This window comes from Sus scrofa, chromosome X (genome assembly GCF_054392235.1).
Source record: "Sus scrofa isolate SSC_HxYL_T2T_F1_AM1 chromosome X, Sscrofa_HxYL_maternal_Yorkshire_Landrace_v2.0, whole genome shotgun sequence".
NCBI classification, from domain to species: domain Eukaryota; kingdom Metazoa; phylum Chordata; class Mammalia; order Artiodactyla; family Suidae; genus Sus; species Sus scrofa.
The window spans coordinates 120,184,721-120,205,890 of NC_139401.1; the positions used below are offsets into that span (position 1 = coordinate 120,184,721).

The 21,170-nt window shown below is 48.7% G+C and overlaps 1 protein-coding gene and 1 long non-coding RNA gene across 9 annotated transcripts in view; one reads left to right on the forward strand and one right to left on the reverse strand.

Moving 5' to 3' along the window:
• GPC3 (glypican 3) overlaps positions 1 to 10,723 on the reverse strand; it is a 434,590-nt gene extending 423,867 nt beyond the window's left edge. For all 7 annotated transcript variants that reach the window (XR_014834641.1, XR_014834640.1, XR_014834639.1 and 4 more), the window contains exon 1: positions 10,396 to 10,723. Coding sequence is in view for 1 of the 7 variants with exons in the window: in XM_013986449.3 (XP_013841903.3) it covers positions 10,396 to 10,567 (172 nt within the window). In the remaining 6 variants the exon portion in view is untranslated. The remainder of the gene's footprint in view (positions 1 to 10,395) is intronic.
• A 1,522-nt stretch (positions 10,724 to 12,245) lies between these two features.
• Positions 12,246 to 20,916, forward strand: LOC110257861 (uncharacterized). 2 transcript variants are annotated; one of them, XR_002340890.2, is made up of 4 exons: positions 12,246 to 12,391; positions 14,142 to 16,135; positions 17,682 to 18,618; positions 20,345 to 20,916. It is a non-coding gene; the product is annotated as an uncharacterized LOC110257861 (long non-coding RNA). The 2 variants fall into 2 exon arrangements; XR_014834650.1 differs by having other exon boundaries at positions 12,290 to 12,391; positions 18,438 to 18,618.
• The last annotated feature ends 254 nt before the right edge of the window (positions 20,917 to 21,170 follow it).

Here is a 21,170-nt window from a genome sequence, read left to right on the forward strand (position 1 = left end):
TATTACAACATATACTCATACTTTTAATCAAGAGAGTCTTAAAGTCTCTGGCAATTTTTTTTTTCAAATCACCAGATGTTGGCAAATCACATTTTAAGACATGTCATATGCAAAAGCCTGGAAAACATCACCCACACCCATGACTTCCAACTTGAGCCTATATGCTCATGAGTCCCAACTACGCGTCTCCTGAACTCCAGCAGACAACATCCACGCTTTCCCAGGGATCTCATCTATTCCCGGTTTTCTGTTACCATCCAAATGCTGAGAATGTCCAAGCATATATCTCCAGCCCGGGCGGCTCTCTCTTCTACAATCCAAAACACAACCTGAACGACCTGCCAGCCATGTCTGCCTCCATGATCGAAGGACCCCTCAAACTCAACCTCTTCCAAACCAGACTCGTTTCACCCCTCCAAAATATGTTCCTCCTATGTTTCACTCGTTTATTCAACAAATATTTCCCGAGCACCTATCACCTGCCATAGCCACACCATCCCACAAAACTAGAAGTTCCAGATTCTTCCTCCAGTCCTCATAGCCAGCAAAAGCTCTATGACATCGGTGACAATTAGCTCTGAAAATGGCTTATGGAGCTCTGAAAAGCTGTGCCCCCTAGGTCTTCCCACTGTAGGTTAGGCTTATTCTCTAGATTACTAAGGGTGTACAGCTGTAGAGGCATCATATGTGTGTATATATGGGTGTACGAATGTGTGTGCGTGTACTGGAAACAAGCAGATCTGTGGAACTCAGAACCTGCAGACGCTTTATAAGTGGTTGCATTGTTTGTATATAAGATAAACAAAAGCACAGCTCTCATGGTACAAATGCAAGGTATGATGGTGCAAGACCACCCACTGCTAAGAGCAGCAATTCCCAACTTTCAAACAGTTTAAATAACACATAATTATTAACTGTTGCTGTCAAAATAATAGAAATACATATTTATATATAATCTATAAATATATCTATATATATAAAAAACATATGCAAACACCACATTTAGATAAAGCTGCAGCTAAAAATCTCTCTCTACTTGTCACTTCCTCCTCAAACTGCAGTTTTGAAAGAGGGGCAGCAAGGCTCCCAGGGCCCCAGAGAATAGAAAAATATGTTTCAACTTCACCAGGCACCTTCCTCAGTCTCTACTGCAGATCAGCTTAGACAATGATGCGTTCAGAGGATTAGTCCTTCTCTAGGGAGGCCATCCTGGGACCTCCCTGGCCAGTGATCAAGCCCTCTGGACTATGTCTTTAGGTCTTTAGTCTTAAAATCATTCCAGCATTTCTTAAGAACTCTGTACGGGCCCTCTACCCACCACTCTAGCGGGTACCACGACAATCGGCTCCTACGCTCAACGCGCATAGCGTCTGGCGGAGGCTATGAATAAACTGTGTACTTGAAAAAAACAGGGATACTGGGGGATGGATTGGGAACTGGGGATTAGCAGATGCAAACCAGTCAAGATCTTGTGCTAAACTATAATGGCAAAGAATATGAAAAAGAACATATACATAGGCATCGCTTTGCTATACAGCAGAAATAAAAAGTAGAGACAGGAGTTCCCGTCGTGGCGCAGTGGTTAACGAATCCAACTAGGAACCATGAGGTTGCAGGTTCGATCCCTGGCCTTGCTCAGTGGGTTGAGGATCCGGCATTGCCTTGAGCTGTGGTGTAGCCTGGCAGCTACAGCTCTGATTCGACCCCTAGCCTGGGAACCTCCATGTGCCGAGGGTGCGGCCCTAAAAAGACAGAAAAAAAAAAAAGCAAGCAGGAAACTATACAAAGGGAATTCTAACATTATTTTCAAGCGATCATCATCCCTGTCTCCTTGCCCTTCTTTCCTCCTCGGGTCTCTCTCTGAAAGAACTCCCGATGGGTCATCCCCAGCCACCTCATTGAGTCTTCGCAGCTGACTTTCAAAGTATGCCCCGATGCAAACAGAAAGGAAGAGGACTCTGGAGGTTCCCCTGTGGCACAGCAGGTTAAGGGTCCGGAGTTGCCACAGCTGCGGTGCAGGTCGCTACTGTGGCACGGGTTCCATCCATGGCCTGGGAACGGGCACATGCCACCGGTGCGGCCAAAAAAAAAAAAAAAAAAAAGAGAAGAGTCTCCTGAGGCCCTTGATACCGCTCCAGCAAAATTTCCACGGCTGAATATCCGCTCTGGATTATGTCCTCTTAAAGGTACATGCATGAAGCTTGATGGTACAGGTCACACCAAACCCTGAGGAAAAACTTATATACATTCACTGTATGTGTCTGTAACTGACACCAGTGGCATTACTGTCACACTAAATACCACACATCTGTAAAGTGAAGATAAATATATGCATTTACGTATATGCAGATATATAACATTTAGTTTGAAACTACTGAGAATAACCTTGCAAACAAGCACAAACTACTTACCTCTTGTAAGCTCTGGCTAGTCTACTTTTTCCAGGGAGTTATAATACAACCAAATGAATGAAACCAATGTCCTTTATCACTTACCTGTAGACAACAAACGGATTTGTGACCTGAAAAAGTAGTTACTTTCTTAGAAACCTTAGTATAGCAGTAAAAAGGAATCAACTACCTAAATATGTTTTATGGAAACTTTATAGTACATTTAATTCCATTAACTTAGCCCACAAATATTTATTGAGTACCTACTATTTGTACTCTGCGCTACATTACACTGAGAGCACGAAAATAAAGAAGATACAGCCCCTATAACCTTGAAGATCTCTAGGAAGAGAGAGATAAGTCTAGTAGGGAGATACAGATAAATAGGGCCATGTACCTTAAAGATACCATAATCAGGAGTTCTGATTTTCCAGTAGTACATGTATACTCAAAAGGCAGACTCAAAAAGGCCAATTAAAATTCTAATCTAAAGGAGTTCCGGTCGTGGCTCAGTGGTTAACAAATCTGACTAGGAACCATGAGGTTTCGGGTTCGATCCCTGGCCTCGCTCCGTGGGTTAAGGATCCAGCGTTGCCGTGAGCTGTGGGGTAGGTCACAGATGCAGCTCGGAGCCTGTGTTGCTGTGGCTCTGGCGTAGGCCGGCGGCTGCAGCTCCGATTCGACCCCTAGCCTGGGAACCTCCATATGCCACGGGTGCGGCCCTAAAAAAGGCAAAAAGACAAAAAAAAAAAATCTAGTCTAACATTCCACTGGATTTGTAAGAAATAAGTGCACACGTCATTGTGGAAATTTGGAAAATGGAGCATACTCTCCAAATCATCACTTCTGAGACATGTAGGTCTTTCACCTTTCAGGTGGATGGATGGAATACAGCGGTGGGTGGAGGGTTCATTTATAACGGCTTTAACTTCCCTGTCCCATTTTACTGCCACTTTCACTGGTATTTTATCTCTCTTCCTATCAATTATTTATCAATATAAGCCTATTAAGAATACTTCAAAGAGCCTAGTAGATTTACTAATCTAGCATATAAATACAATTTCAGCCACTAGGCATAATCAACTGTTAATTTTGGTCCTAACATTGACTCCTTTTTACTTATGAGGAAAAATACAGACTCTCAAATAAGGCTTTATCCAGCTACACCCAAAGAGAGGCAAAAGTGAAAATGCCTTCCTTGTTCCTCAACCTTGGTTCATTTTTGTTTAAAAATGGCAGAGAGTTCCCACTGTGGCACGGTAGGTTAAGAATCTGACTGTGGCATTCCCATCGTGGCACAGTGGTTAACGAATCCGACTAGGAACCGTGGAATTGCAGGTTCGATCCCTGGCCTTGCTCCGTGGGTTAAGGATCCGGCGTTGCCGTGAGCTGGGGTGTAGGTCGCAGATGCGGCTTGGATCTGACGTTGCTGCGACTGCGGTGTAGGCCGCAGCTGTAGCTCCGACTGGACTCCTAGCTTGGGAACCTCCATATGCCGCGGGTGCTGCCCTAAAAAGCAAAAAAAGAAAGACAAAAAAGCCATCTGACCCCAGCAGCCCGGGGGGGCTGCGGAGACTCGGTTAGATCCCCGGCCAGCGGGTTGCGGATCTAACTGGTGTTGCGCAGCTGTGGCTGGGATTCCATCCCTGGTCTGGGAACTTGCATGTGCCAAGAGTGAAGCCATTAAAAAAAGAACGGCAAACAAGTGTTTCTAATCATTAGCACTGGGATAATTGATATTTAATTGGCCTCATTTGACGAAGAGAACTAAATTTTTTTTTTTTTTTTGTCTTGTTGCCATTTCTTGGGCTGCTCCCTCGGCATACGGAGGTTCCCAGGCTAGGGGTCGAATAGGAGCTGTAGCCACCGGCCTACACCACAGCCACAGCAACACCGGATCCAAGCCGCGTCTGCGACCTACACCTCTGCTCACGGCAACGCCGGACCCTTACTTAACCCACTGAGCAAGGCCAGGGATCGAACCCGCACCCTCATGGTTCCTAGTCAGATTTGTTAACCACTGTGCCACAAGGACGGGAACTCCTAAATCTTTACTTTGTATATTCAACAAAGTATTCAAGCGAGACTAACCTGCCGGGGTGCGGGTTTGCCCCCCACACAGCAGTTCAACACGCACGTTCTCCCTGCCGATGTGGCCACCTTCACAGAGCTTTCTGAGTGGCATTCTTCCTGTCGTGTCATCTCAGAAGGTAAATTCCTGTTTCTTCATGCTGTCTCTAACGCTGGTCTGGGGCCCATGATTTGGACTCTATTTTCTGATGCTCATTTCTTAATGGAGTGCTGGGGATCCTGTTTCAAGCCGGACAATTTGCTAAATATGGGCAGATGAGTGGGGGCCTTTTCTGCCCACACTTTCCATTAGACCCTGGGTCACCGAAAACATCGAAGCCGCTGGCGAGCTCCGCAAGGGCTGAATAGATGCTGGCTCCCAGGATGGTCTCTGGTATTGAGCCTGTGCGCCAATTCTGATCCCAGGTTCCAGAAACCTGTGAGGTCCTTCAGCAGGTCGGTGCATGTGTTATAGCTCAACTCCCAAATATGGTAATGTCAACATGAGTGAGAAAGGTCTGGCTGACATCAAATCAAAGAGGGTTTGATTTAAGAGATGTCTTACAATTTATGCGCTATAATAATTGTTGCTCTTTAATGATACTAAGCCAGTCACAACAATGTTGCTAATTTCAATTTGTTCCCCGGGTACTCAGCATTGTAAGCCCTGCCTGATGGTAAGAGGCACCAGCTGAGGTAAGTCTGAATCAGCCTCCAGTCAAAATATATGCCGCTTGAAAAAGTTTGTCACGTAGCCCAATCACGTCCCATAAAAAATCTGGACTTAGACTTAGGAAATAAGTAAGATGGGGTGCTCCGCTGTGGCTCGGCAGGTTAAGGACCTGGCATTATCATCGCTGCGGCTCGGATCGCTGCTGTGGCGAGGGTTCGTTCCCGGGCCCGGGAAATCCCATACGCCGCGGGTACAGCCGAAGAAAAGAAAATAAAGAAGAAAAGAAAAGAAGTAAAATGACATATGGCTTAAGAAAGTATTGGAGAGTTTCACAGAAGAATGCGTAATGATCTAGAAATTCGATCATCAATTATTTACTACATGCTCTGTGGTACTCTTAGCATGATGCTCAGCATTGCATCAAATGCAGTGCTTTCCCTTTAAGGCGCTTATAATCTAAAACATACAAATAACCATATGCAGAAAAAAGCTAGAGATCAGAGTAAAAGGAAGCATTCACAAAAATGTACAAATTCAGCATGCCAGAACTTTTCAGTTGAGCAATATGATCCCCAGTGAAATTCTTTCCAAATGATGTATCGTGTGCACAAGTTATAAGTGATTATCTTCAATTTTCTTCGAAATGAGTAATAAGATACCTCTTAAGGCCCACGCTTTTGTATATGCATCAAACACTAAAGTTGGCGTGGTCCTATTGATAGCTGCCATTTAAGAAGAAAACATATTTTCTGTCTTGTCTCAGAGCAGACAGATCCAGACCTCTCTTCTCCCAGGTTGGTAATAAGCAGCCTTTCTCTAGGCTCCGGGGAACAGCAAACATTGCAACTCTAAAGACGGAAGCAGCAGAATGCTCAAAAATATTGCATCAAAATATTGGATACAATCTACCAGCCCGTAAGAAAAAAAGCCACATTGCAAAACGGACACCATCTGTGTCACTGAGTCTCCATCACAATCTTCTTATGCCTGTATTTCCTAATGCTTCCCAACAGAGTTTACGCCAAGAATTAAGAAAACTCTTTTTAAGATGGCGGCCCTATTAAGCCACTTCTGTCTCCCACTTCATCTCTTCAGTTCTTTTCCCTCGCCCAGGCTGGCTATTGTGACCACTGCAGCCAATTTCCTGGAGGTATTTTCTAGCCCCTTTCACCCTATTTAATCCTACACGTTTCCTGAGAAGCCTGTTGATTCGTCGGCTCCCCCGCTAGACTCTGAGTGCCTGGACAAAGGGGACCATGTCTGGTCCTCCAGGCGCCCCCAACAGCCAACACAGAGCCTGCCAAGGAGCACCGCCTTCCGCTCCTTTCAGGCCGAGGTGCTCCACGGAGGAGCAGCCATCTCCTGGGTCAGACGGCTGCTTCCCTCCAAGGGCATCTCGGCCCCAGCCATCAGGATTAGCGCAATACGTCGATTCAGACCACAGGTGAGAGAGCTCTCCCCTCGGTTCCAAGAGAGCCCACGACAAGACACCTTTTTCAGAGTCCTAACAGATCACCCGCTCCCCCGGATGTCGAGGGCCAACTCAGAGACAGCCCCCCCCCCACCTCCCTTAGCCTCTCTCACCACGGCCGCTAGGACCGCTGGTGGCCTCAAGCTCGCTGGGGAGCCACAGCTGGCAGCCCAGCCGAGGTTGCCAGTTCTCATCCTTGACAAACAGCAACAGCAACAACAAATTCCAAACTCCCGCTTTTTTTTTTTTTTTTTTTTTTTTCCGGAACGGTGATTTTTATTTGTATGTCGGTTCATCTATTTTGAGAAACTCCAAGTCGCTTTTGGCTCTTCAAGGCTGCCTTTTACCCATCCGGGTGGTTGGCCTTCTGGATTGGTTCTTGCACTTTCCAAGGCCCTCTAAGGCAAGATTCCTCAATCTTTGGGGAGTTGCAACACTACCACGGTTTGTTTGATTTTCTCATTCCCATCCGTCCCCTTCACCACCACCCCCACAAAAGCGGTGTATGGCATTCATAAAGTGAATTACACTTGATTTTTGTTTGGAGGAATTTTTTTTTTCAGACTTCTGTAACATTCCCTTGAGACAATTGGAAACATCATTGTCTGATTACTAGCTCACTTTCCTTGCCTAAAATTGTATCCATTCTTGATTGCGCCTGTGGGTAGGTTAAGCAAAACAAAATAAACATCTAGACTTATGAGCTCATTGGCTTTTTTTTTTCTGAATTTTTCTAAATTAAATAAGGGCAAAAGAGCTGTGCTGAAAGTCAGTTATATGGATTTTTCTGCCAAATGCTAACTCTGTGTGCCTGGTTTCCATCTGTGGTGCTTTCCAAGTTACAAATACTTAGAAAAAAAACAAAAGAGTGGGGTATGAAAAGATCTATGGGTGTGGGGGACATGCTATATGGGACTGCTCTCCTGTGCCTTTGAACACTGAAAGAAAAGGGAACCTGAGATTGTATGGCTCTAGATCAGCTTTGTGGACGTCTAGTGTCGTCCTTCAGCACCAGTGATTTATTTTTTAGGCTGGCTGATTTCGAATGCCATTGAGTCTCATCCATATTAGCATAAGAAATGTACCTTATCCACGCTAACCCAATTCCCCTAATGGCCCAAGTTAGCAGTCAATCCCAAATGCTCCCCCTAAGGGAGACAGGACATTCTTGAGGATTTCTCCTTAGTGCGACCAAACCTCATTTTAGCCGGGACAAAGAAAGCTTTAATGCAGTTCATACAGTGGAGCGGGCCAACTGAACATGGCTTAAAATATAGATGGGGCGGGCGGGGAGGCAGGGGGGGGGAGTCAAGCGGTCATCACGATGATTCCTAACTATCAAATAATTTGCAGCTCTCTTTCAATTTCCAACCACTGAATGACAGCAGCAAATTACACATTTATTCATTTTAAAATTATGCACTTGCCATTGTATTTAGTCGGCCATTATCATCTCTTCTCTGAAATACTGATGAGCTCTTTCCACACATGGACATTAGGATTTTCGCCCTGTTTTCCATATCGACAGTGACCATATTTGCCCAACTAAAATTCAGGACACATGGTTTCGTGCCAGGACAGAGTCCTGGAAAGCTGCACCGCCCCAGAAAATCTAGCCTATATGATGGTAGCTGTGTGGGGAGCACCATGCTGGACGTTTGGCTGAGCTCCAGGGCGAGCCAGAGCAGTGCCTGCCATGCTGAAGATGCTCGACCCCGCATCCGCTACACAGCCGTGAAGTAGGGGTGCTGGCTTTACATGGGCGAGACCCTTGGACCGTGATTTTCCTTACAGCGTTTGGACTCTCTGAGGAAAATGAAACATCTCCATTACCAGCCTCTGTTCTCTGTGTGTAGCATGGCCTTCCTTAGGCCGGGAGTAAGGGAGCTTGCAAGGAAGGAGCCCAGGCCAAATGGCACACACGCAGTGTGTGGGCCCTCCCAGGACTTTTATACAGATGCTGCAAAGAGGCAGGCAGCCAGAGAGCTGGGGGAGGGCGAGGGAGGGTGCGCCGGCAGGAGTCTGTGTAGAGGGGGTTGCTAAATGCCTATCTGTGCATTCCCTCTGCTCTTTTTCCTCTTTTAAGCACAATCTTTACTCCTTGGCTTCAAATCCGCCCAGTGTAGCCCCAGCCCCAGCCCCAACCCGGGACCCATTCATCTTGTGAGGGCTCATCCTGTGAGGACCAATTTTTACATTATCCACAAAAGCATGTTCTCTGGCCTTAGCAATCTAATTACCAGGGCACTTCGAAGGGAGAGATTCGCCTGTTGTTTCAGCTCTGTGGAACTGATTCATAGGTTGCCCCTTACGGCTCCCGCACACGCCCACGTGGGATGTTATTAACACTCAGCAGTGGAAGAGGTAGTTCTACCCTCCCTTAGAGCGAAATCCTGCAAAGCAATATTTAACATAAGCGCACATGCGTTTCAGTCCCCCAAAAGGGTGACCAATTACCTTTGCAACTAAACAGCAGGCTCGCTCGGCTCTTTTCATCCACCTAAGAAAAGGCTGAGGGCGCGCTGGCTGCCTAGGTAACCTCCCGCCAGTGAACGCTCGCTGGCAGTGCCCACAGGGCGCGCATCGCATTCACAACTTGGTCCAACCATCAGGCCCGCCTCCCTGACTTGTTGAGAGCCCAGAGCCAAGTTCTGGCGAGGGCTGCTCCCCCAGATCCCTCGGAAGCGCGGGGCGCACGCCTGGCTGGATGCCTGGGTCGCGAAGCGACCCTGGAGGCCGCAAACGTCTTACGGTTTGTGGACTACAACCCGCCCTTTCTCAGAGCGCACCTCGGATCAATTAACCTGTTTGAAGCCGACTCTCCTTGCCGGCATTGTCAGTGTAGCAACTTGTCCTAATTGGAGTCTCAGGCAGGCTTTTGGAGTCCAACCGCGGGACAGTCAATCACACAAGGCCATTAAAATTCATCTGTTGACAGCGGCAGCCCTCAGCGAAGGCTAAAATATGCCCTTACAACACGATCCGATTGTGCAGAACAAAAGGCAAGCGTTCAGAAACTTTCCTCCACCTAAAATCATCTCCCCTTCTGGGTCTAGCCTGTCAAGAAGGCAGATGAATGTGAGGAGGGGAGGAGTTAAATCATCTTTGGACTCCTGTTCCCTGGGCCAGCAGCACGATTTTGGAAGCGATTTCGCCAGCCCAGAAAAGGGACGCTGTTTTGAAGGAACAGGCTCAGTCCTGCTCATTTGGGGGGACCCTCCTACTCAAAAGTTTCCCTCCGCCTATCTTAACCTGCCACTGCGGATTCGGAGATTTGTCCTCAACTTTGCCTGCACTTGGGCCCGCGAGCCTCGGGAAGCCAGGCTGCGGAAAGGAGGGCGTGAGGGCAGGTTGGGGAAAGAATGGCCGGAGCCGCGGTCCAGCTGCGGCTGATAGTCTAGCACGTACGTGTGAGCGAGGGTGGCCAATTCCCGAGGCACCAGATCGGATGTAGGGCGCCAGTTCGCCGAGGCGGGGACAAACAGCTCCAACCTTCCCGCTCTCCCCCCAAAAATGGGCGCTTGCGGGAAGGCCAAGCCCGCGCGGTTCCTCCCACTCGCACCTTCGCTGACAGCCAAGCGAGCCTGCGAGATGCGGACACCGTCCGCACACACCCTTTCTTCCCTCCCTAGGGAGACCCAGCCGGGCCTGGGCACGGCGACCACTCCCAGGTGCCCAGCGGCAGGGCGCACGATCGCGGCCCCGAGGGGCTAGCGCTCTCGGGGTACGGCCACCACGCGCCCCTTGGCTCTCCGCGGAGCGCTTGGAACGCGCGAGGGACGACTCCTCACCTGGCACCGGGGTTTCAGGCACCCACTTGAGTCCGGGCTGCAGTCTCTGGAAGAAGGAGCGGACCTGATGACAGGTGGCGTCCGGCGGCGGCGGGGGCTGCGCCTGTCCGGGGCAGTCCAAGCTAAGCAGCATCGCCACCACCAAGCACGCGGTGCGCACGGTCCCTGCCATCCTGCTTCGCGGGGAGCGAGGAGAGCGCGGGAGAGTAGCGGCGGGGGCGAGAGCCGTCCCAGGACTCGGCAAGCCTGGCAGTGGCCCCGAGGAGCAGGAGACCTGCCGCTACCCAGCCGCTGCAAAAGTTTCCTCGCAGCTACCTGGGCGCTGGGCGAGGGCGGGAACTGATCGGCGGCTCAGGGCGGGGCGGGGCTGCCTGGGTTGGGGCGGGGCGAGGAGGGACCGGGCGGGGCGGGGCGGGGCCAGGGGAGGCTGTCGGCGCGGCCGGGGGGCGGGGGCCGCGCGGCGAGCCGCCTGCGGGCGTGGGGCTGCGAGGACGGCTGGGCCACCGCGGCACCGGGACCCGGCGGGCGCGGCGCGAGAGGAGGACGCGGAGCGCGTGCAGTGGCTCCCAGCCGCCCAGCCCAGCTGCCCGCTCGCCGCCGCTCTACACAGGGCGCTCTGGCATAACTACTGCAGAGGGGCTGCAGGCTCGGGCGCGCTGATTGGCTTCCCAGCAGCCGTCCCCTCTGACTGGCTCTGGGAGAAGTTCCCCAGCCTCACTCCTCCTTCCCGCTGCTCATTGGCCTGCAGCCGGGAGGGCTTTTCCCTTTAGGATTTTTGCGACCTCCCTATCCTCCCTTGGGGTGCGTGGGGGTTCCTGGCTCAGGTGCCCCTCCTCCCAGCCCAGTCCAGCTCGTCTCTGGCCACCAGAGCCGCTCACGTCCTCCTCCTCGCCACAAAATCCACCTCCTCTTCCTGCTCTCCGATGGGGCTTCCTTCGAACCGTTTTCCCCAACGCAGCTCCGGCGGGGTTCGCAAACCCAACCCACGGATGGTCTCACTCAGGGGCAGCTGGGGACCACAGTTGGCAGCCTGCATCATCTTCGAATACCGTACCTCAAACGTCTGACAGCCGTGGGGTTTCCTAGGGTTAATTTAATAGAGCCACACAAAGGGTAGGCACCTGATCCCAGGTTGTTAAAAGAATCGTCTCCTTTAAGCTCGCCCCCGGTGACCCTTCATGAAGCCAAGCATAACTGGGGACAAGATAACCTGGGGCTTAAAGTCAGCCTGACCCATGAGAAAATCGCTTCACACAGCACATTCACTGAGCCAGAGCTAGCCTGTTTGAGAGGTCTCCTAGCCCCAAATCCCCACCTCTTCCCGCTTCAATTTCACCATCTGAAATTCCGTGCTTTGCCAGTCAAATGCTTCTCAGCGGAGGATGGCATTTAGTCATGACCCCATGCGCCTCAGTAGGGATCTTTAACTCCCACATTCCTTCTGATGACTTCCACACACACCTCAGCACAATGTCGGGCACATAGTAGGCCCTCAAAAGTACTTGTATAATGAAATGATTAGCACCTCCGTGTGAGTGTGTGTTGTCTTGATCTAGGTCAAAATAGGTTTGGCTAAGGCAGGGAAAGGGAGAGCCTCTGCCCAGGAATCCTGCGGGGAGAGCCAGGCCACGGGCGAGGAGGTCCTGGGCCAGAACTGGCGGGCTGAGGAGGGAGGCGAAGGGAGGGTAGGTGGCCAAGGACCTCATTCATTCATTCATTCATTCACTGACAAATATTTGAAGTGCTGCTACGTGCCAGACTCTGCGAGAGCCTAACAAACAATGGGGATACAAAGATTAACCTGTGGTACCTGACCTCAAAGAGCTACAGGTCTTGTGGGAAAGGCAGCCAAACAGAAAATGTTAACCCAGTATGTGGGAAGTGCTAACATCGAGGCAAATGCAGAGTTCTAAGGGGTGAGAAAGGCAGGTCACAGAAAGCTTCCCAGAAGAGGCGGTGCCCTAAACTCGGGCTTGAAAGACCAGTAGGAGTCGAGGTGAGAAAAGAAGACGTGTGGGGGGGGGGGGTCAAGGGAAAAGAAGCAAGATGAACAAAGACTCTGACAGGAGAGAGCCTGGCATAGCCCAGTGGGATGGTGGAAGGTGCCAGTAATGGCTTCAGGCTGGGGACTCAGAAGAGCTAGAGCAGCGGAGGCAAGCGAGTGTCGGATTATGCAGAGTCCCGAAACCACGCAAAGGAGGCTGGGGAACCGCTTAAGGAATCTTTAAGCGGAGGGGTGACCTGATCATATTTGCCTTATGAAAAGTTCTCTCCAGCAACAATTGTGGAGAATGGCTTGGAGAAGGAAGAGGATTGAAAGCAAGTTAAGAGGCTGTGAAAAGCATCCAGGCAAGAAATGATAAAGTCCTGTGGCAGAGGAGACTTGGAAAGGGGGAAAAAAAAAAAAAAAAAAAAAAAAAAACCTCCTGGATACATTTAGGCAATAGAATTTAAAAGGCACCTAGTGGCTGTGGGGGTTGGGAGAGGAGTCAAGGACGGAGGGCTCATTCATTCTTTTTTCAACAAACAGTTGAGTGCCGCCTATGTATCTGGCATTCTTCTCCTACTTCATAATTTTGCCTGGGGCTAGGCCTGCGCCTGCATTGAACATTTGACAAATGACATATCCACTTTAAAAGAAACACCAATTAAGAGTCATAATTTGGCTGGTGAGTTTGATATGTTCCACCTGTGGAGCCCTGTGACCAAAGGGCAGATTGGAAGGCAAGCATTGATTGAATTTCATGACCTCGCAGAGGAAGACATGACCTCCCATAAATTCATGATCTTCCAGAGCTCATGCAACTAACTACAAAGGCAACAGTTGTTTTCAACTACTGGGTTTGGGGTGCCTTGAAAAGAGGGACTGTGACTTGTTTTCAGTATATACTTTCATATCGAATACACTCTGTATGAGCCAGGCCAGTGCTTCCCCAAGTGAAGTGTGTGACTCCCTGCTGGCATGTGGGCCAGTGACTTTTTTGGATTTTATTTGAATAAATATTTGCTGTGATATGGCTCAGAAAGGGATGCATCCAACCCATGATTTCATGAGGACAAAGCTCAGAAGACCGTAGGGTGGTAAATTTATTCCAGTCCAATTGCGAGCTACCTTAAAGAAAACTACTAAATCTTCCGGGGAAGACGAGGATATAGCAAAGCTTGCGGGGTGGTATATACATGACTAGGATTTGGACCCGGTCATAAGCAAACCGACCCTGAGGTTTCGGCAAATATGTCTTTGCCAAATATTTCTGCTCCCCCTCCAAGCAGCTACGTGAAGGCTTTAAGCTGACCTGACGCAGGAGTTAATAAAACTTGGTAGGCATAAGGAGTGGCTGCATTCTTTTTCTGGCCCCACTCGCGGCATGCGGAAGTTCCCAGGCCGTGGATCGAACCCAAGCCACAGCAGGGACAACGTGAGAGCCTTAACCCACTGAAGCACACAGGAACTCTTGAGTGGTTGCGGTTTTATAAGTGACTCTCAAAGCCTTTCTAGCCTTCCAGTCCACGAGCTATGACTCTAATAGTGGAATTTCAGACACTGGAATGGGCCCTGAGGAAGAGGCTTTGGTCGGGAAAGCCTGCAGGAACCCTATGGCCAGCTGTCCATTCCGCCTATCCAGGGCGTGGGATTTCACGGACGATGTGCAGCTCCTTTACCGACTCTGCTACTTTATATGCTCGGTACTGCCGAGATGGGTGACCGTGAATTAAGGCTGCGTTTCCTTTTTCCTCTCTTACAGAAACAACCGTCCTACTTTTCAAGGCTCCCTTCCTCATGTTAGACGTCAGGCCCTCAACTCAGCCCTCCTCTTCCACCAGACGAGACAAAGAGAAGCAATCAGTCCAGAAACACAAAAGGATGTGCTGATTGAGCCAGGGTTCACGTTCTACAATTCAGGGCTCCGTGCTGCCAGGCCCAATTGGAAGCATTTAGAGAACCCCGCCGGGCCCCATCTTCCCCTTTGGGCCTCAGAGGAAGGCTACCTAGCACAGCAGGCCCAGAAGAACTTTTCTTCACCTTTCGTTCCTGGTCTCCAGTTTGCAAGAATTCGAGAATTCCCAGCTGTAGCCAGCAGCTATTATCTTGCTGTAGCTGGGAGGAGAGTCTGGGTCCATGGCTCCAAAAGCAGCATAAATCAAGGTTTCTGGGAGAGGCTTACGAAACGGTGTTCAACAGCTGCCGCCTTGGGAGGGGCTCACACAGAGCCATGCACGCGGCCACACACACACAGGGTTTGTCTTGGGCCCAGTTCCCTTGCCCCCCCCCCCCCCCGCAGGTGATGCTCTCCCCTCCCCGTCCCCCTCGCGCGCACAGTACCTTCTCCCCTTCGCGCCTCCCTCAAGACCTGCTTTCAGCGGAGAAATTTCCAAGCTCATCTGCTTACAGTGTATATGGTCGATAGGATATGATGGGGCCGCCCACCCAGGGGCAGGGGTCCTTTAACAGGGATCAAAGCTCGAAACCAAAGCAACAGGGCTCTAAAACCTGCGGAATTCTAGGCATCTGCCAGTGGGAAGGGAGTGTTTAAACTGAGGGGCAATGAGGCCTTTTTTGGTACACCTGAAATCACATCATGTAGACAGTTGCTTATATGTCAGGCCGGTGCTGCTCACAGCCAGCACCTCCCTGGCCACACCTCTGCACGCTATGGCACACAGCCACTTTGTCTCCCTTCTCCCGCAGTGTATGACTCCTTTGTGGGGCGGAGGGGAGGGGAGGCGCCAGGCACACTGATCCCAATTCTCCCAAATGTATAAGCTATGATCAGAGAATGAATTATGGTCCTTTGGGAAAGAGTGTTCATTCATTCATCCCAGCCAGCAGGCCAGTGCCATGTAAATGGTAACTTTGTAAGTTGAAAGACTTAGAGCCATTTTGAAAATTGCATAATAATCCCAGGCAGAATTTGGCTCCATGTGTATGGAAAATTAATAGGCCCAGCTGAGATGCTTGCATTATGAGTTGTGGATGGAGAGCGTCTCCTCAGACCAGGGCTAGGCTTTGCCTCACTAAATCCACAAAATATACTGAGGTTCTTGTGAGGTAGATGCAAGACTTGGGAAAAAAACCTTTTGGGATTTTTATTTGTGGCATCATGTTGGGATGACTTCCAATAAAAAGTTATTCTGTGCTGTCTGCATGTGTCGAAAGGATATTGATCTAGATGGCCAACGTATTTCTTCATACCCCTAGTCCACTTTTTTTTTCCATTGGCCAGATATACTGTATTTTGTCTCTCTTGCAGAGGCTATTTGGTTTCATGTTAAAACTTAAGAGGTGTGTAGTTTGGTGAGTGAGAGGATGGTAGCTTGAAACCTAAAGGCTGGTGATGCTGCCTGAGGCGTGGCTTTATGTGCCACGTGGCAATTCATGAATACTTCGTATTGCTTTGAATTATTGTGGCCCCCAAAACCCAGCAGTTCAGGTAACGTAATATATTTATTTTATGTACGATGTGTGGAATCTATAAGTAAGTTGACTGTGCTTTTTCCTGGGACGTTATGCTCTGGAACCTGGGGCCCTGGAGGTCCCCAGTGGATCTCCAACGGCTGACCGCTCGCAGGCCTGCTTCCCTCGGGATCCTCTCCCATCTCCAGAGCTCCCTTAATTCCCAGCAACGCATGGGAGGACGTCAGCAGCCACCAGCACAGACAGCCGCTCGTACTTTCAGCGACCTCCTGCACCCCGCTTCCCAGGCCTCATCTGCAGTCTCAAGGCTGGGCGATTTCACAGGTAGCATCTCTCTCATAAGAAGAGGCCCTTCCCCAGCAGCACCCCGACCTCTGTAGTCATCGTAAAGGCTATCCATTAGGAACCGTGTTCTCGAGAGGCAGTATAGGGTTGAGACCTACAGCCAAAGAAAAGGAACAGCCGTAGCAGACCGTTCCACACCCCACCGCCCTGCCAGCCCGGAGCCTCCCATCCTTGCTCCACCACCACCTGGGGTGACCACTGCCTTTCCCGCCTTGCATAGCGAATGCTATGTGTACCATTCTGTCTCCATCACGACTTGCAAGCTTTAGATGCCCAGGGCTTCATAGTCATGTCAGAAAATGAAAATAATAGAAAGTAAACTTGATCCTTCACTACAGACGGTGTGAGAAGCCTTACCCTAAGCAGGCATACGGTGCCTTGGCCCATGGTAGTCGCTGAGTAACTGTTTCTAAATAAAGCCCCGAAAACACTTTTCCTTCTTCTTTTTTGTTGTGTGTGTGTGTGTGTGTTTGCTTTTGTTTTTTTTTCAGCCACACCTGTGGCATATGGAAGTTCCCGGGCTAGGGGTTGACTCGGAGCTGCAGCTGCTGGCCTGCACCACAGCCATGGCAACACTGGATCCGAGCTGCATCTGGGAACTATGCCACAACTTGTGGCAACACTGGATCCTTAACCCATTGAACAAGGCCAGGGATCGAACCTGCATCCTCACGGAAAGTACATTGGGTTCTTAACCCACGGAGCCACAGCAAGAACTCCTAAAATGCTTTTCTTTACAAAAATAAAACTACCACATTCTCTAATGAGAGTTCCTATTTTTTATTTTGGTCATGCCCACAGGACGAAGAAGTTCCCAGGCCAGGGATCGAGCCCAAGCCGCAGCAGTGAGCAGAGCCACAGCAGGGACGTTGCCGAGTCCTTAACCTGCTGAGCCACCAGGGAACTCTAGAGGGTTCCTATTAAAATCACAACACATAAAAACTTTCCAATAATACGTAGCCCATTTGAAGATAGATTTCTTTTTTTTTTTTTTTGTCTTTTGGTCCTTTGTTGTTGTTGTTGTTGTTGTTGTTGTTGTTATTGTTGCTATTTCTTGGGCCGCTCCCACGGCATATGGAGGTTCCCAGGCTAGGGGTTGAATCGGAGCTGCAGCCACCGGCCTACGCCAGAGCCACAGCAACGCGGGATCCGAGCCGTGTCTGCAACCTACACCACAGCTCACGGCAACGCCGGATCGTTAACCCACTGAGCAAGGGCAGGGATCGAACCCGCAACCTCATGGTTCCTAGTCGGATTCGTTAACCACTGCGCCACGACGGGAACTCCTGAAGATAGATTTCTAACGAAAAGATTTCTCCTACAAAAATAATCCCACAGGAACACTCTTCTTCTTTGGCTCACTCTTCTCCAAGCAATACTCAGAAGACAGTGAATATGACTTGCAGGAGATTTTGATTCTCAGTTAATCTTGGTGTAAATTACAGAACAGAGGTTGAACTCCACAGCCTCTGTGTTTTACCAATTATTTCCCCCCTTAATTGACATCATGTTCTTTGTCATAAAGGAAAGAGATGCTAGCCTGTGCACCAAAACTTAGCAAAGGTACCAAAACAAAGCAAGATGTTAAGATCCAGAGAGAAGTACTGCTTTCGTGGAATGCCTTCATCTCATTCATTCTTATAAGATGTCAGAAGTACAGCAAGTCTCCTTGCCCTAAATAAATTGCATGTCATTACTCAGAAGTTTGGAGCTCTGTTGGATGGCGCCAGTCCTTCTCTTAACTCCTGTGAAACTCACGGTTAATGCCACATGGGTTGACAGCAGCTTTTTGTCTGGTATTGTTCTGAAGGTGTTTCGTGCAGGACTGCCCTGTCTTCCCAAATGGGATGGAATGAGCGAAAGAAGAGAGGACCAGCCGTCACAAGAGCTGGTTTCTAGATCTGGTTCTGCCACGCTGAGCACTGTGACCCTGACCAGGAACTGCCCATCTCTGGGCCACAGCCTCCTTAGCTGGAAAGTAAGGATGGCAGAACATAAGCTCGCTGAGGCTCCTTCCACCTCTAACAGCCTGTGTTTCTGCCGTTGTGAACTCCTTGAGGAAGGATTCTTAGACTTCTGTACCCAGAATTGAGCAGGGCCGAGAACGGAGTAGGCCCCCAATACATGTTTATTAAATGAAGGGTGGAGTGCACCCCTCACCACACAGACCCCAGAGACGGCTCTACAGGAGATTCTCAAGAAAGAGTTGTTGAGTCATCAGTGCACTTCTTAATCAAACTACTGGGTACAGCATTTAAAAATCTACTTTTTCTCCTAACAGGCTGCACACTAATGCTTGTTGTAAGCAACGTGGCAAGAGTGGAGAAATAAAGACATACTTCTTTTGTATTTTCTGTATCTCCAGAAATCTAAATCAGAGCTGGGTTTAGTAATTAAGTCACTAAAATTTTTAAATAACTGAGGCTTTGATATGGACTCTTGAAGGCTGTGAAGTACTAAAGGTAAGAGAGTATGTTTATGGAAATCTCACTGCGGGGGAGGGGGTCTAGCAGATTATTGCATTGTTTGGAAATGATGGTGACAGACTTTTAGGAGGTTTTAGTATTTATTCCTTTTTCTGTGTTGAAAACCTGCGTCAATCCTTTCTATGAAAATCTTTCTGAAATGGATTGCATATTTCCCTGCCTCAGTAAACAAAGTATATGAAATCTCCCCTAATCTATTCTTGATGTTCTATCATGGTCAACTTTTGATCTATGGTATGCATACACAGAAATGGTGAGACAGTGAGCTGAGTCTACACTGGAGCCACTACACGCCATGAAACTTGCTTTCTTAAATACCACAACAAAAATCCCCTGTAAGGACTGTCCCTACCTCTCTGCCACATGATCTGGAACATATAAATCCACACCCTCCTTCATTAGTCTGCTTTTTACAAACTGTAATTCTGCGAACTAAAGGCTAAAGCAGCCCTCGCTCGGATGTTCCTTTGGTCTCGCCCCAGTACCTTCACCCTAGGAGTGGATTTCAACCCACTCTTCAGTTTACTTGCTTGAACTTAGGTTGCAACACAGGGATCACCAGAGTCCACCCAGCGTGGTGGAACGGACACAGTTTGCAGAGTTCGATAGTCCCAAGTCCAGTCTCCTGTCCTATTACTTACTGGCTGGGCGACCTTGGACGCGCTGCCTTACGTGGCTGAGACTTCACTTACAAAATGAGGATTAAAAACTTAACCTTGGTCGATGAAAGGGTAAACAGATAGATCCACGTGACAATGCAAGTCTGGTACAAGGCTAACTGTCGAATTTAGGTGTCGGAAAACTAGGATTCTCTCAACTTCTCCGGATGCTAGGAAAAATATAATCTTGAATAGATGAAGCTTCTGGCAAGTCGTAGGCTGTCACGTTATCCTACTAACCTTACGGCTATTTCTTTTCAAGGCCATCAAAGCCAGGTTTTTTTGTTTGCTTATTTATTTGTGAGAGGCATTGACGAATGTTTTATGACCAATATTTATGAAGCAGTCACTATGCTCTAAGCACTGGTGATACGGTAATGAAGGCAGAATTCTTGCCCTCACCGCCCTCATCCAGTTTGTTTTTAACCACCAGGGAGGTCCGGCCCTTTGGGTTGGGATTTCACTGCCGGGTTTATCACGATGGCGGCTTTGGGAATGCCAGAATAGCAAGATTTGTACATGATTTGTAAGGTTGAAGGAAGCCCTGCTCTTAGAGGGTCCCCTTGAACTTCACGATCTTGGCTCCAGCTCAGTCTTCCTTCAGCCTCCCTTAAAACAGGTCCATGTGGAGGGTATGGGAGCTGAGCAGTGTTCACTCATGGCCAGGGTCCAGCCAGAGACCTGCCACAGGCCCAGGAATTCTCAAACACTGATTTGCCTTTCCATTTCCCAGGGCTTAACCTCTGTCGGTTGGCCTCCCCAATTACAATTACATTTCCAGACTTTTTTTTTTTTTTTTTTTTTTTTTGGCCTTACCCTCAATTCCCAGCCTTAGTAATGGCTCGTATTTCCTGGATGTAACTACAGGAGCTCAAATTCACTTCTGAAAAAAAAAGTTTTCCAACTTGAGCTTGCAGGCACATATACCCCAGTTTTCAACTTCACAGTCATACTCACATATACTCATACCATTTCTAACTTACCGCTGTATGGAAATATCATGCCATATGTCCTTCTCCTTTTTTTTTCCTGCTTGATACTAGGCAATGAATTGACTCTTCTGCAGAGGAAAAAGGCCAGTGCGATCCTGACAACGGGAAACTATGCCAGTCTCTTCAGCTGTTAGTCTATATGTGGAGGGGACAGCATCTCCCCCAGAGATGGAAGGGAAAGTTCATCTTCCTTGGCATAACTGCTGCCATGGCAAAGAGGTCATTTAATCACATACGATCAGCTAGACAAGATGCTAATATAAAGCGGGATTTTGCAGGCTGCTAAACCTTTGTTTATCAGATGGCCCTACACCACCCAAGGATGGGAAATCCTGACAGAGTTAAAGAGGAAAAGCATCAAGGAATGAAGGATGGATTTGCCTCGTTTCCTCTGGTATACTTTCAGAGACATGGTAGAGTTCTTGTCTCTAAAACGAGAAGCTCAGCAGATTGTCCTTCTAGGAGCAGTTGTGCTCACCACTGAAGCAGCCATGATTCTGAGATCCAGGGAAAAGTTCTTTCTTTCTCACTTTAATTTTGCTGCGGACAGAACTTGTAAGATTATTGATGGGCTTTCACACACTGATAAGTGTCATCAATATTAAAAAAAAAAAAAAAGAAAATTGTAAGCCTGCCCCACTTCCTTATCTCTGCGCGAACATTATTTTGGATTCTCCAAACCGAGGCAGTGTATTCATTCATACCATTCTTTCCTTAGAATTTGATCTCTGAGGGTGCTTAAATTCAACAAACAGGGATTAAAGTAGTGGTAACACACAGTGCAAGTCCGTGACCTGACAACCAACCTCTTAATCTGAGAAGAGGCCAAGTTTCCAGGACTACGTAATAATCCCAGTTAAACTGTCTCCTTCCAGAA